This window comes from Tiliqua scincoides, chromosome 4 (genome assembly GCF_035046505.1).
Source record: "Tiliqua scincoides isolate rTilSci1 chromosome 4, rTilSci1.hap2, whole genome shotgun sequence".
In the NCBI taxonomy this organism is placed as follows: Eukaryota; Metazoa; Chordata; class Lepidosauria; order Squamata; family Scincidae; genus Tiliqua; species Tiliqua scincoides.
This window is the reverse complement of record NC_089824.1, coordinates 148,295,280-148,310,287: the sequence shown is the minus strand read 5'-3', so window position 1 is coordinate 148,310,287 and position 15,008 is coordinate 148,295,280. Positions and strand designations below refer to the sequence as shown.

The 15,008-nt window shown below is 43.3% G+C and overlaps 1 protein-coding gene across 1 annotated transcript in view; it reads right to left on the bottom strand.

Moving 5' to 3' along the window:
- Positions 1 to 15,008, bottom strand: part of WLS (Wnt ligand secretion mediator) — a 55,986-nt gene that overhangs the window by 30,513 nt on the left and 10,465 nt on the right. The window contains exon 2 of the mRNA XM_066623987.1: positions 4,615 to 4,887. Coding sequence (XP_066480084.1) covers positions 4,615 to 4,887 — 273 coding nt within the window. The remainder of the gene's footprint in view (positions 1 to 4,614; positions 4,888 to 15,008) is intronic.

The following is a 15,008-nucleotide window of genomic DNA, read 5'->3' as shown; positions in this document are numbered from 1 at the left end:
AAAAGGTAAAAGCGTTCGTGTAGGGCGCCAAGCCCTACACGAACAGACAGGATCCAGTGCAACGGAGCTCCAACGGACCCGCCTTTCTGCCTCCCCACTCCCTTCCCCTGGCACACCTCCCACCTGCCCTTTCCCTGCCTTCCTGTCCTCTCTCTGCCTGCCTCCCCCCTCCCTGCCCCTGCTTACCGTGCTGTGGCTCAGCAGAGGACAGGACTAGCCCAGCGTGGCTGACACTGGGCTAGCACGGGCGCTGGCCTGGCAGTAAGCCTCACAGATGTGCCTTATGGCACGTTTGCAACAGTGCGCTCTGGCGGAAAGCCCAAGCGCCGAGCTCAGGATTGGGCTCTAAGTTCTTCAGCCATGGATGTATCTGGGCTTGTAAGACACAAGAACATGTCTGCACAAGAAACTGAAGGTAGTCTAACCAACATGGCTGCACTGCCCCCAAATGTAATTATTTGAAGGGCCAGTATTATTATTACTTAATTCCTAAATGAAATCTTTACAGCAGGCCAGTATGTTCTAGGATGATTTCCTGCTACAGTCAGGGGGTTGGAACAGATGACCTATTCAGCCCCTTCAACTCAATGATTCTATGATGATTCCTATGTTACAAGTGGCATGTGATGTTCAGGGATGTCAAGGTCAAGGGTCAGTAGCTCATCTAAGGTCACCCAAGAAATTCACGATCCAGCTAAGAACTGAATGGTGATGGGAGAAACATTTTCATATTTTTATTACTTTTATTATTAAAAAGTTTGTAGTGCTTAACCAACTCCAAGGATCTCAAAACACACTATAATGTCTTAACACATATTAGTTTTCTCCCCAAATTTTCAAAGGTGATCCTATGTTTGGACATTCTGAGAAAGGAAAAGGAAGAAAGGTAGGAAATGAACAGCACAGTATATTATGGTGACTATTAATGCATTCTCAAGGGGCTCAATGGCAATTTGTGCACTACTTCTGGTAAACAGGGATGAACCATATAAACATATGCAGCTACCTTAAGCCAGCTCAGACTACTGGACCATCTAGCTAGCCCACTACCATCTACACTGACTGGCAGGAGTTTCTCCAGGGTTTTAGACAGGATCTTTTCCTGCACCATCTGAAGATGCCAGAGATGAAACCTGGAACCTTCTGCAAGCAAAGCACTTTAGTACTGAGCTACTGTTTCCCCAAGGTATCCTATTTTGCTAAATGGCTCTTGTCATGAGGCGTCAATACAAAATGCTCAACTTGAATGCGGGGAGCAAAATGCTCAACTTGGATGTGAGAGTCACCATCTCTCAGCTTCACCAGAGAGTTGGGGACATATAGCGGCCAAGAACGGAACCAGAAATTCTCCAATTTGAATCTTGCCTCTCCCACAAACTCACTAGATCAGTGGTTCTCAAAGTCCTCCTTAGGAGGAAGGAACCACTTTAGTATTGGGGCAGGGGGATTGCAGTAACCTGATCCTCAGGACTGCACTACTGCCAGGGACAAGGGGGGTTTACTTACCTCCAGCCAGTGCTAGAGTCCTGGGAGGGGTGTCTGGGGAGCCCTCCACAGAACACCCTGAGCCTCTGTGTAAAAAAACCTGGGCATGTCTGGTTTTTTATCATGAAACCAGACATGCCCTTTTTCTCAGGATTCCAGCGCTGGCTGGCTGGAAGTAAGTAAAAAAAATCTCTCCCATCCCCAGCAGCAACACGATCCTGGGGATTGCATTGCTGCCTCCTCCCTGCAGAGGTAAGTGCTTCCCTAACTGGTGGGATGCAACCCACCAGTTTGTGAACCACTGCACTAGACACACATTCCCGGGAAACCGGAAGTCACATTTTTTTTGCCAGGAATGGGTGTTCTGAGCTCCGCAGAGGCAGCATACAAATGCACGCTTGTCGCTCTGAGGCTCAGAAAACCCTCCGGAGGCAAGGGGAGTATGGCTTCCCTTTCAGAGACTTTGCATAATGTCAAGCCTTGCTTGATGATGGGGGTGCTTGTCCTTATCCCTGTCATTAAGCAATCTTTTTCTTAAAGAGAAGTCATTAAAGACTTTTAAGGACAATCGGAAACTATTCATGGACTTCCTGCATGTGAAGGGGAAAATTGGTCTAATGAATTGTGGATTCAATGAGAAGATAAATTGATGCAGAGATAAAATCTTTGGTTGAAAATAAAAGAATAGATAATCAAATAATTGATAAAGAGGAATAGGAAAAAGTGTTTCTAAAAAAATTAACCAAGTATTTTAGAAATAGATTAAGATGCGATATTTAATATGCTTTATGATTTTGCAGAAGAACAAAGTAATTTAGATTTAGGACGCCACACTTGCTGCATAACTTTCAATATCTGTTTTTATTTTGTCTGTTTTATGTCCTAGACTCTGTAATTGTATTACTGTATGTTCAAGGTTTTCTGGGTTTGCATTTGTTAATTTTAGTTGTCCAAATAAAAAGTAAAAAAAAAATGAAACAAGTTTCAACAAAATGATCCCTTGCTATTATACACAGTCAATTAAAAATTACTGCCAAGCCCTTGGAAACACCAAATACAAAGTGAAACAAAGGTATGTGGATTAAGAAAAGGGGGGGGGGTACTATGGTGACAACACAGCCTACAGAATCAGGAAGTCTGCCAAAGTGAATCCTGGCCTGGAGTCAAGCCAGTCTCATTTACCATCTAGAAATGGCAGAGGAAGGGCACAGCTACATTCACTCAAATTAAGAAGTAAGAGAATCAAGCCAAGAATGATCTCAAAATGACTTTCACCATCATGCACCTCATTGATTACATGAACATGACATTTGTAAAAAAAATTTTGTTCTCAAGATAGAAAGGAAAAGATTTGTGATTGGAGAAGTCAGTTGAAGGTGAATAATTGCTCCCCCCCCCCAAAAAAAAAATTAGCAACCTCCTCCAACTCAGTGATGAGAAAAATAAATCAATTATCCTTTTAGTGTTCTTGAAGATTGGGTCACTTGCAGAGCAATCCTATGCATGTTTACTCAGGCACAAGTGCCAATGTCTTCAATGGGGCTTAATCCTCAATAAGTGTGTCTAGGATTGCAGTCCTCATTTTTTTGCATGTGTTACAGAGCTGAAAACAATTACTAGAGAAAGAGTGTTAATTATCAGGATAACGTCTACTGAATGACTGATCTGGCATTTCTCATAATTAGAAGACTGTTTTCTTCTTTTATATGCATGAAGTTTGAAAACCTATGTTATGAAGTTTGAACCATGACTCTCATTCTCTCATTGTTTTGAAATGAACTGAAGGCTATGATCCAACTTTGAATTGATTATAATGAGTTAAAGCACTGGATAATTAATTATGTTGATGAATATTTACCTGGAAACCTTGATGATTAAAATCAAGAGGAGGTAAAACATTAAAAATCTAAGAATGGAGACATAAAATCAGTGAGTACACAGAGGATCTGATTTTAATTAGTGTAGACTCTGAAACATTCCTTACTGAAACTCTCAAAATTATGGAGGATTATTCTGAATACAGAATTAATCATTCAAAGACAGAAATAATATTGTTTATTATTACTCAGGGCAATGTGGAAAGAATGGCAAGGCAAAACTTTTTATGTAAAGAACACTTTGATACTATATTAGGGGATCTCTCTCTCTCTCACTTACACACACACACATGCACACGCACTCTTCAGATGATGGCTGCAGCTAGAATTGTAACTGCAAAGGACTGGAAAGATATCACTTTTCTGAAACCTAGAGAATGTTTAATTAAATTATGGGATATGGAACAATCTACTGGAACACGAAACAGTAATTCCATTTCAGGGAACTCTTTTTGTTACAATTTTCCCACTGTTCCTTATTATGCTATAGACCCTGTTTGATATTTCATGAACATTTAAATTTATACGTATATGTAACCCTAGTGTAGGGGTGCCCAAACCATGACCCTGGGGCCACTTGCAGCCCCCGAGGCCTCTCTATGCAGCCCTCAGGGAGCCCCCAGTCTCCAATGAGCCTCTGGCCCTCTGGAGATTTGTTGGAGCCCACCGTGAGGGCGACCGTTTGACCTCTCGCGTGAGCTGTGGGATGAGGGCTCCCTCCACTGCTTGTTGTTTCACGTCTGTGATGCAGTAGCGGCAGCAAAGGAAAGGCGAGCCTTGCTTTGTGCAAGGCCTTTTATAGGCCTTGAGCTATTGGAAGACCTTCATTCATTCATATAAGTTCATCTTTAATATATTCATTTATGTAAACTTATGTAAATTTACTCAAATTTTAAATGTAAATTAATTCTCCCCCCCCCGGCCCCCGACACAGTGTCAGATAGACAATGTGGCCCTCCTGCCAAAAACTTTGGACACCCCTGCCCTAGTGTAAAGTGTTTTCTGGATCTAAAGGTGTTTTATGTATATGTACTTGCAATGTCTTTGCTAGTGATTTTCACTACTGTTCGTTTGTTATTTGTAGTTTGAAAAATAAAATTACAGTACACAAAATACTAAAAACCTGATCCCTTCACAGTAGCTTGCTTGAAGCTAGCAGAGATTGAGGATTAGATATAGACACATAGAAACGTACTGCTTTGTTCGCTTTGAAACTTGGTAAATTAACTTGGTAATTTTTCTCGGTACTTACTAATTTGATTGTCACTCTTGAAGGCAATGTCCATCTGCAAAATGTAGAGCATAAACTGGAACCAAGGGCTCATCTCCTTGTAGCGGGGAGGTATGTGAACCGCAAACACAATGTCATCAGCTTCTATATGCTTGCCCATTGCTTCATCCAAATCTTTGATTTTTTCACAAACGTTGTCTCCCCAGGGCATAAACCATTTGGTTTTATGACTGGATTTTCGCATATCTACACACTTCGTCGCCGTATAGTGCACAGCTGAAGTGGGACTTGGAGCTGAAAATAAAAACACACACATTTTAAAATCCATAAGTATAGCAACTGGAAAAATTTTAAGCAGACAAATCAGTCACCTGATTTCACACATGAATGTGTAACAGAACCAGTCCCACTGAAGGCCAGCAATGTAAGCATGTCTGAAGAAGATGGTAAGAAGGATTACCACCCCTTCTCATTTTCCTGCTCAATCTGCTCAGCAGAGTAAAACAGCAAAATAGAAATCCTGAACCACACCCAGACATTGCCATTTTGGTGGTTTCACATGGCTAAAGACAATTATGATGTCCCACTCAACTTGCCTTCTGAGGAGCAACCACGCTACTTAAGTAGACCTACAATAAGCTCTTACTTTTACAAAATGGCAGCATGCAACGATTCTGTGCAACTCGGTGAAACATACCCAGATCTGGCTCCTTAACCCATTTTTGATCAGCCCACAGGTGTATACATTGGGTCCCTGTCAAGCCCACATACCATCGCCTGCGTACACAGACTTGGCCTAACATATTGCTAGTACAAGTGGCAACACTTCAGAGAGTCACATGCAGGGTAGAGGAGCAGCAACTTTAAATTTTTGCACAGAACTAAATTGTCACAATTATCTACAAGTGAACAACAACTGTAGTGAATGCAAATGTTTCCCAGCTTCCAGCCAAACCTCCAGCTTCTTAAACTCTAAGCTGTGAATAAAGGCCCCCTGCCGTGGCACTTCTCTTTTTCCTGCTGAATCCTATGCAGATAATCCAGAATTGGCTCACATGCTACAGCAAATTGAACTGGGGTAATTGGGGAGGCATTGCTGGCTCATTCCTGCACTAGATTCACGTTAAGCCTGTTTAATCAGCCACACAGGTGGATTAATCCATTTTGCCTGTCTAAATCTATTAAAGAAGTCCCTAACCCCTAGATTAACCTGATTTTCTTTTTTTAAAAAGGCTCTTCATTTTTATAACACGCATGTACAAAAAGTAAGATGTGGCAGAAGAGGCAATTTTCCTTCTCTTTCACATAGGAGAAAACCTGGCTTTGATGCCTTTAAAAGGGGTTTGGACAGATTTATGGAGGAAAAGTCCATTGCCAGTTACAAGTAACTATGACTGTATGCAACCTCCAAGTTTCAGAGGTAAGGCATGCCCCAGTATCCTGTACCAGGGTATCCATGGGGGTTGCATTCCGGAACCCTCTGCAGTTAACTGAAACAGTGGATACCCGGGGATGCTCCTTCACCCTCAGGAGGCAAAGGGTACTCTGCTCCCTTTGCCTCCAGAAGATCTTCCTAACCCTGCAGAGGCCACACACATCTACCCGCAACCTCTGCAGGGCTCAGAATGGCTGTTTCAGCCAAAAAAACACTTTATAATTTTATAAGACATCTGCAGGTTCAGAAAAGCTTCCAGAGGTGAGGGGAACAGAGCTCCCCTTGCTTCTGATTTGCGGTTAACTGAAACCACAGATATGAGATCCGTGGATATGGGGCCCCCCATAGTCTATTTCTGAAAGCCAGGTGCAAGACAGTAGCAACATGATAGAGGCATCTTCTTGCCTGTGTGCTCCCAGAAACATCAGGTGGGCAACTGTGCAACAGAAAGCTAAATGGGCCCTTGGCCTTATCCAGCAAGGCTCTTCTTATGAACGCCTTGTCTAAAAACGGTTCCTCCAACACAGGCATAATCTGAAAACAAAGAAAAAATCATCTATACGCTCCAAACTGTTTTGGTCACATTCAACACCCTCACACATAAATTATGGACTTGTACCACTTTTAGCATGTTATAAACAGGGGTGCCCAAACCCCGGCCCTGGGGCCACTTGCAGCCCTCGAGGCCTCTCAGGGAACCCCCAGTCTCCAATGAGCCTCTGGCCCTCCAGAGATTTGTTGGAGCCCACACTGGCCCGACGCAACTGCTCTCAGAGTGAGGATGACTGTTTGACCTCTCACATGAGCTGTGGGATGAGGGCTCCCTCCACTGCTTGCTTTTTCATGTCTGTGATGCAGTAGCGGCAGCAAATAAAAGGCCAGCCGTGCTTTGTGCAAGGCCTTGTATAGGCCTTGAGCTACTGCAAGACCTTCTTTCATTCATATAAGTTCATCTTTAATATATTCACTTATGTAAACATATGTAAATTTATTCAAATTTTAATGTAAATTAATTCTTTTTTTCCCCAGCCCCCAACATAGTGTCAGAGAGCTGATGTGGCCCTCCTGCCAAAAACTTTGGACACCCCTGTTATAAAACATACGTTCTTCCAAGAGGTTTAAATATAGGTACAAGCTGTAGAGTGATCAGGAGAGATTTCTTTACAGTTAGACAAATTTCTTAAAAATCAAAGCTGGAGCTATGATGGCTCATCATAACTTGCTGTTTGTTTGTCCCAAGGAGCACATACTTGTATCAGTAACACTGGTCAATTAGCTGGTCATATGAGCCTCCTAATCCTGCCCATCAAGCAATGACTTGCTCCAATGAACCAAGTCAAAGCAAGTTCCTGTGCTTCTAAGCCCATCAGAGGTTTATCTGCTGCTGGATCATTTAAGTTTTCTTTGAAGTAGGCTACACAGAGCATCTTCCATCTGCATGCCTTAATCAGATATAAACACAGACACACACATTATCAAGGGTCAACAAGTCTTCACTTGGTGAAGTAGCCAGCTATTATTAGTGGCCACCCCAGCTCTAGCTAAGCACCCTGCCCATACACAGGACTTGGCAAAGGAGCAAGAGTCTCACTTTGCTCCAAGCTGTGCAAAGTGCAGAAGAAACAAGACCACAGCACTAGAGCAGTGGTTCTCTCCAAGTGGTGGATTGTGACCCACTATTGGAACCAAAATGAGTCACTTTCCCCTTAAGGGGAGTGACCCATAAATGGGTGTCCCAATGGCACTACAGCAATCGCGGTGCCACAGGCACCCAAGTACATTTAAACATACCTGGCAGGACTGTGCAGCATCCCAGAGAGTTCTGGAGGCTTGCAGCCCCCTCCACAAGGCTCCTCTCCACTGCAGTGGGTCCGACCTGCAGTTGGAGCCCACCTCCAGTTTCAGAAACTCCACATTCCAACTGCAGACTGAAAGTGGGCAGGGAGTGTTTGCTGAATTCCCCCCCCCCCCAGACTGAGATGGTGCAGGCTCTCCATGCTCCAGCCTACAGAAACAAAACAGCCCAGCAAGCAAGTCTTCCCAGCAAGCCAAAGCAGGAGATTTAGGCTACAATCTGGTCCACACTTTCCTGGGAGTAAGCCCCATTGACTAGAATGGGACTTACTTCTGGGTAGTCAGGCATAGGACTGGGCTCTGAAGCTACAATCTTCTCCACACTTTCCTGGGAGTAAGCCCCATTGACTACAGTGGGGCTTACTTCTGAGTAGAAATGCATAGGACCGGACTCTTAAAAGCTCAGCATCCCACCTGTGAAAGAAGTGGGGACAGCTGGCAATGGGGAGGGCTGAGTACAGAGCTGGGGAGGCGGAGGAGGAGGTGACTGAAGTTTCCTTCCATTCCCAAGTGTCGGGCTGTAGCGTATTTGCGTAACTCTATGCAATTTGTGTAAAACACGTCATTTCTGCATCTGACTTAGCACAATGCATTTTTTCCTAATCGAAGCGGGTCAGGGAATAGAAGTCGCGCGCATAAAAAGGCTCCACCTGCAATGTCATATTGCCCTGTACAAGCCGCCACAAAAGCTGGTTGCCAGGAACAATTGCTTTTGCCAGGATAACCACAGGTCCCATCTTTCTCCGAATTCTCCATGAATTGCAGTTATGTTCTGCAGTCCTCTAGTGCAGTGGTTCTCAAACTCTCTGGGAGTCTGAGAACCAGGGATAAGTGCTTGCGGGGGAGGTCCGGGACAGGAGAGGGGGGATGTTGAGATTGCGGTGCTGTGGGCATGCAGGCACATTTAAACATACCCGAGGGTTTTTTAAAGTAATTCCCTCTGTTACTACTGCACCTACCCATGTGTGCATGAGAGAGAGAGATCGAACACTGCACATGTTCTGGCTACAGAGATTTCCCCCCCCCCCTTCCTCTCTTCAGCCTCTTTACTGGCTCAGGGGCTCCAGGAATCTTACTGTTCCTTCCCAAGGTGAAACTCTTCCAGGGCTCCAGGGATATTTTCCTGCCCTTGCCAGGCGGAGCCTTTTTGCAGTGTTTTGGGCTGCCTTGAAAGGGACACCAGCGCAGGGCAAAGGTGTGTTCAAATCTGAATTCCCCCCACCTGATTTGCATTGAGATAAATCTGCAGATAAAAAAATCCATGGAAAAAATAGGTTGCACCTGCACTTTCCTTTGCCATTACTCATAAGGCTGACCAACACAGAACCAGAAAACACACACAAGAAATGGATGCTCCTCAGAAGCCTCTAGGTCAAAGAACTGCTTTAAAACCAAAGGCGCTTTGTAGGCTGTTGACTGTTCAGTCCCATCTTAAAGCCAAGCACGTGTGATGTACACACACACACACACGTGCAGATTATGTAATATATCACAGGCAATTTACCACAACACTGGAATGCTCTAATACGACTTCTATTTCTGAGCGCACATCCATTTCTCTAATCTTAAATTTTTCTAATATGCAAGCATGGAAGATGTACAAGTGACTTTTTCTGAATGTTTTAGAAGACACACAACTTTCAAAGTAACAAAAAAAAATCTCATTTCAGCACAAGCATTGTTTGTGCACAACACAAGAATGTTGTCCAGAAACAGCATTTTAACAACTAGAAAAAAGTTACAAGAAAACCAAATTTCTTATCTCACTTTCCCAGTATTAAACCAAGATCTTTAATTTTTTAAATTAATAGACTGGTTAGTTATAGCCTTGGTGATAGGAGAGTTTTGAAATAAGGGCTTCTCTTGTTATATACCCAACCTTGAGCAGCATCTAACATGCAACAATAATGCCAAAAGGTGTGAGTAAAGAACTGGGCATGTCCCATTTGGCATCAAAATTGATCATAACCCTCTCTTCTCATTAGCTCTGTTTGCCAAACACTTCGCAATTCTGTTAGCGGACTTGGCTGCAGGTAGAAAAAGTTATTCCCCTCCTCCCCATTACTTGGTTCAACACTCTTTTCTATGAGGGACTGATGCTAATCATGTATTGTAAATGCAAGCCCAGTGCTTGATACTTGGAGTGCCAAAAAAATTTAAGTCATCATTTATTTTTCAAAACTGTAACTGTCTGAGAAGATAGCACGGGATCCAAGAAGTGAAAAATCTGACAAGACATCTAAAGTAACTTTGTGGTGTGGGGGGGGCAGGGGGTGGAAACATTTTTTGTAAACCGCAGCATTCATCTAATTGGAATAGTCTACTTTAAAGACCTCAGAGAGTTTTATCTGAAGGGCATGACTGGAATGTCTGACTCTTCCTAATAAACAGGACTGCTTGAATTCAAGCCATTTCTGCAAAGTGCGGCTGTAAGTAGCTTCGTCAGATGTTGGCGGATTTCTTGAGCAAATAAAAAGAATTAGAAGTTATCCTGCTTGGTAGATTTTAGAATAAATGTGAATGGAACAAAAGCCAGAAAAAAGTCACTTTAAGTTGGGACCAGATGCCTTCAACACAGAGCAGTGAAGATCTGAGTCATATTCAACTTGGTCACCATATCAGAAAGACTACATTATTTAACATAACTTGGACTCTAGCATTCAATGTCTGGCATTATTTACTGAATGAAAACCTGAAAAATTTATTCTAAGCCCTTTGTTTACAAATGATCACGTTCTTGCTTGCAAAGAAATATTCTGTTAAAACAACTAACTCACAAATATTTTCAGGATTCTTTGAACACACATTTCCAGAAACAGTCTATAATTAACAAAACCTCTCATCATTGCCACCAGTAAAATCCCTCCCCTCCACCTTGTCTACAGATTTCTCTCTGCACAGTTCTCATCCCAAACCCACTTGGCATGATACTTTTAGTATGGCAGTGAGTCACTGGGAACACAAGACAATTACAAATGCAGTCAACCCCAACTGATTATTCCTTTGACTAACCTGACTTGATCCACACAGAGTGCACTGTCATAAGAAGAGTCTTGCTGGATCAGGCCTAGGGCCCATCTAGTCCAGCTTCCTGTATCTCACAGTGGCCCACCAGATGCCTCTCGGAACACAAAGACAGGGGTAGGCTACCTCTAAAACCCAGAAGTTGCATACAGTCATCACGATTTGTAACCTGTGATGGACTCTTCCTCTAAGTCTTCCTCTTCCCCTAAGTCTCCCCATTCTGCTTTTACAGATATATAGGCCATCACAACATATTAATTACTCGTTGAGTAAAGACATATTTCCTTTTGTCTGTTCTAACTCTCCTACCATTTTAGTAGATGACCCCTAGGTTCGATATGGTGAGGGAAAAGAACTTCCCTCTATCCACCCCATGCATACTTTTATATTTTTCAATCATGCCCCTCTCAGACGCATTCTTAAGAGCCCTATATGGTGTAGCTTTCCCCATAAGGGAGATGCCCGAGCCCACTATTTTGGTATTTTGGCAATCATTTTGGTTGCTCTCTTCGGCAACAATTCAAGTTCCACTATGTCCTTCTGGAGAACTAATAACCAGAACTGGACACAATACTCCAGATGAGACTTTATCATTGATTTATGCAATGGAATAAGAATATTGGCCATTTTATTCTCAATTCTTTTTTAACTATCCCAAGCATGGAATTAGGCTTCTTCATAGCCACCACACACCGGGTCAAAACTTTCATCAAGCTGCCCACCAGCACACCAAAGTTTCTCTCCTGGTCCATACAGACAACTCAGACTCCATCAGTATATACCGCAGATACTTGCCTATAGGTTGATCTCACAGATAAGTTGAGGGCAGCCTTTAAGCCAAATTTTCTATGACCCTGGAATAAGTCAGGGGTTAAACTTGGGGGGGGGGTGAAATTCTTTGAAACTGACTTGCCAGGAACTGTTCTGAAGCAGCAGCAAAAAGGGGAAAAAAAAGGAGGTATTACCTTCTCCAAACAGGAAGGGAGATGAAGATGCTTATGGGAGTTGTAGGCTTTGTGAGGAGTACACTGCTGCACATCCATAGCAGCAATACTCATACAGATTACAATTCCCATAAGCACCTTCACTTCATACTCCTTTTTTCTCCATCCTCTGTGTCCTGCTTCTTAGCCCAGTCCCCACTTCACCAGGCAGCTGTTCTTAGAAGCTCCATTCACTGTACTGACCTGTATATAAGTCGGCCCATGTTTTCAGGGTCACTTTTGGGCATGAATTTTTTACTTATACATGAGTATATGTGGGTGTGTGGCATTTGCATTTCTTGTCCCAATGTGGTTCACATTATACTAACATTGAAGCACACTTGCCATTTCACCATCCATTCCCCCAGTTTGAAGAGCTCCTTCTAGGCTTTACCACCTGGAAAAGTTTAGTGTCATCCACAAATTTGGCCACCTTGTTGCTTATCCCAACCACCAGGTCATTTTATGAACAAGCTGAAAAAATGCAAGTCCCAAGACCAATCTTTGGAGCATACCTCTTTTCACCTTTCACCCTTTTTCCCCTGAAGAAGCCCTTTGTGCAATTAGTATGTCGGAAGGTTTGAGGATTACAAAAAAACAAAACAAAACCAGTCATCTAGGACAGGGGTGTCCAAAGTTTTTGGCAGGAGGGCCACATCATCTCTCTGACACCATGTCGGGGGCCGAATTAATTTACATTTCAAGTTTGAATAAATTTATATAAATGAATATATTAAAGATGAGCTTATATGAATGAATGAAGGTATTGCAATAGCTCAAGGCCTATAAAAGGCCTTGCACAAAGCAAGGCTGGCCTTTCCTTTGCTGCTGCTACTGCATCACAGACGTGAAACAACAAGCAGTGGAAGGAGCCCTCATCCCACAGGTCACTCGAGAGGCCAAACAGTTGGCCTCATGCTGAGAGCAGTTGCATTGGGCCAGTGTGGGCTCCAACAAATCTCCAGAGGGCCAGAGGGTCATTGGAGACTAGAGGCTCCCTGAGGGCTGCATAGAGAGGCCTTGAGGGTCGCAAGTGGCCCCAGGGCTGGGGTTTGGGCACCCCTGATCTAGGATACCAGTTATTTCACCATGGACTAAAAACGGTGTCTACTGGAAAGGGGTACATTTGCTATGACAGGCTGCCCAAAAAAATAGCTTACAAGGCTTATTAACTAGCCTTGCCCTGGGAATGTTCACATTCCTTACCCGCCTTCCATGTCTTCTGTCAGCATGTTCAACAAAATTCTCATTCTCCTAATAATGGCTCTTACCTTTCACTTTCTCTACATCAGCATTTCAAAATGTTTATTCCCCACTGTACCACTTCACATAGTCCATCTATTGGAAGTACTACCAGAAGTAACCGTTACTGTAATCAGTTACTTCCAGGAAGCCACATGCAATATGACAAAGGCTGCAATCCTAACCACACTTTCCTGAGAGTAAGCCCCACTGAACAAAACAGGACTTACTCCTGAGTAGATCTGGTTAGGATTGTGCCCAAATACAGGTAAGAAGCTCAGCGCAGACAGGAGGGTTTTTTGAGTGTGCGAAAAGTGCACGCTGGAGCTCTGCCTACTGAGCTGAGCCTCCTAGTGTTGCTTGCTGTGTTGCATTGCTGGTCTTGCTCCTAGGCAGCAGGGGTCTGGAGGCCCTGTGAGTACCACTGGTAGAATCTGAGCACCTCAAGCACCACTGTTAGAAAAACACTGCTCTAGTTTGAAAGCTAGTGTAGTGGTTAAGACACTGGGCTGTGAATAACATATTCCTCTGTTTTAAGTTTCATTTCTGCTATAAATTCAATAGGTGACCTTAGACAAAGTTTAGCTTCCCTAGTAGTAATATGAGGAAAACCTAACAGGGATATAAGGATTACATCAATAGTGCACGTGGAAGCCTTTTGCACTCCCAAAAAGGTGAAAGCAAAGACTGGTAGTAAAAGTTAGCATAAACAATAAGCCTATTTACCTATCACATCTGTTTCTCTACCTCATTTTGTCTATATAGATAAGCGGGGGGGGGGATAGGAATTTATCTTCTCATTTTTTGAGCAACAAATTTAGGCCACTATAAAGCAGACTACTCTTCCACAGAGCCCTAGCTTTCCAACATTTTGCCCCTCAACCTGTTCAAGATGCCATGATACACAGCCCTAGGGTCACCACTTTTGAAGCAGCAGGTTTGTCACTTTTCCAAGCAGCATCTGTGCATGTTTTGACCAGGATTCAAACATTTGGCAACAACAAAATGCAGACAGCTTAACCAAGCAGCTATGGGTGACTGAGACCTTCCTCCATCTTAGTATAGTCTTGACACAGCCTGTGTTGGCAGGCAGAAGGGTTTTTATTTGTTTGTGAAGGAGCCAATTCCTGTATAGACTTACAGCCCAATCCTATACATGTCTACTGTGAAGTAAGTCCCATTAGTGTCAATGTGGCTTACTCCCAGGAAAGTGTGGATAGGATTGGGCTGTCACAACTCTTAAGTCTATGGATGGAAGAGGGTTCAGAGCTATAGACAAATGTATAATGCAGCAGCAAGATTAGACAGCTGCAGGATCCTCTCAAGGAACCTTTGAAAACTGTGACTTGGTCAAACACCATTTTCTATTAAGTCATTTCTGCCCAACATTGCATATATCTAGTAGGGACCAAATATGTACACCTATGGACTGGGCAAAACTGGGTTAAGCAGGGTGCAAGTGGTGACATACAATTCACTATGGCAGTTGTTTTTTTTAAAGCAACAGGGAATCTAAGAATACTACAGGCTCTCAGGCCAACATTTAAGTCATAGCTACCACATGAGTTTGGCCTTTGTTTTTCACAGCTCCTTGGTGTTTCAGATTCATTAGGAGTGACCCCTGCTTCTCACACCAACAGACAAAAATCTCTCAATTGCACAGTGTCTACACTGATTAAAACTTGAAGCCTAGTGACCTTATGCAATGCTAACTACTCCCAGGCTCCAAGACCATTCTGCTTTTCTGTTCAATTACCCCCTTCTGTGCCAAGCTATCGCTACCAAATGAGTGCATACAATGCACTTCTGCTTCATTACACTAACCAACAGCAGCAGGATAGGAATAAACAAGCTAATTTATCATCCCAGCCTCTCTC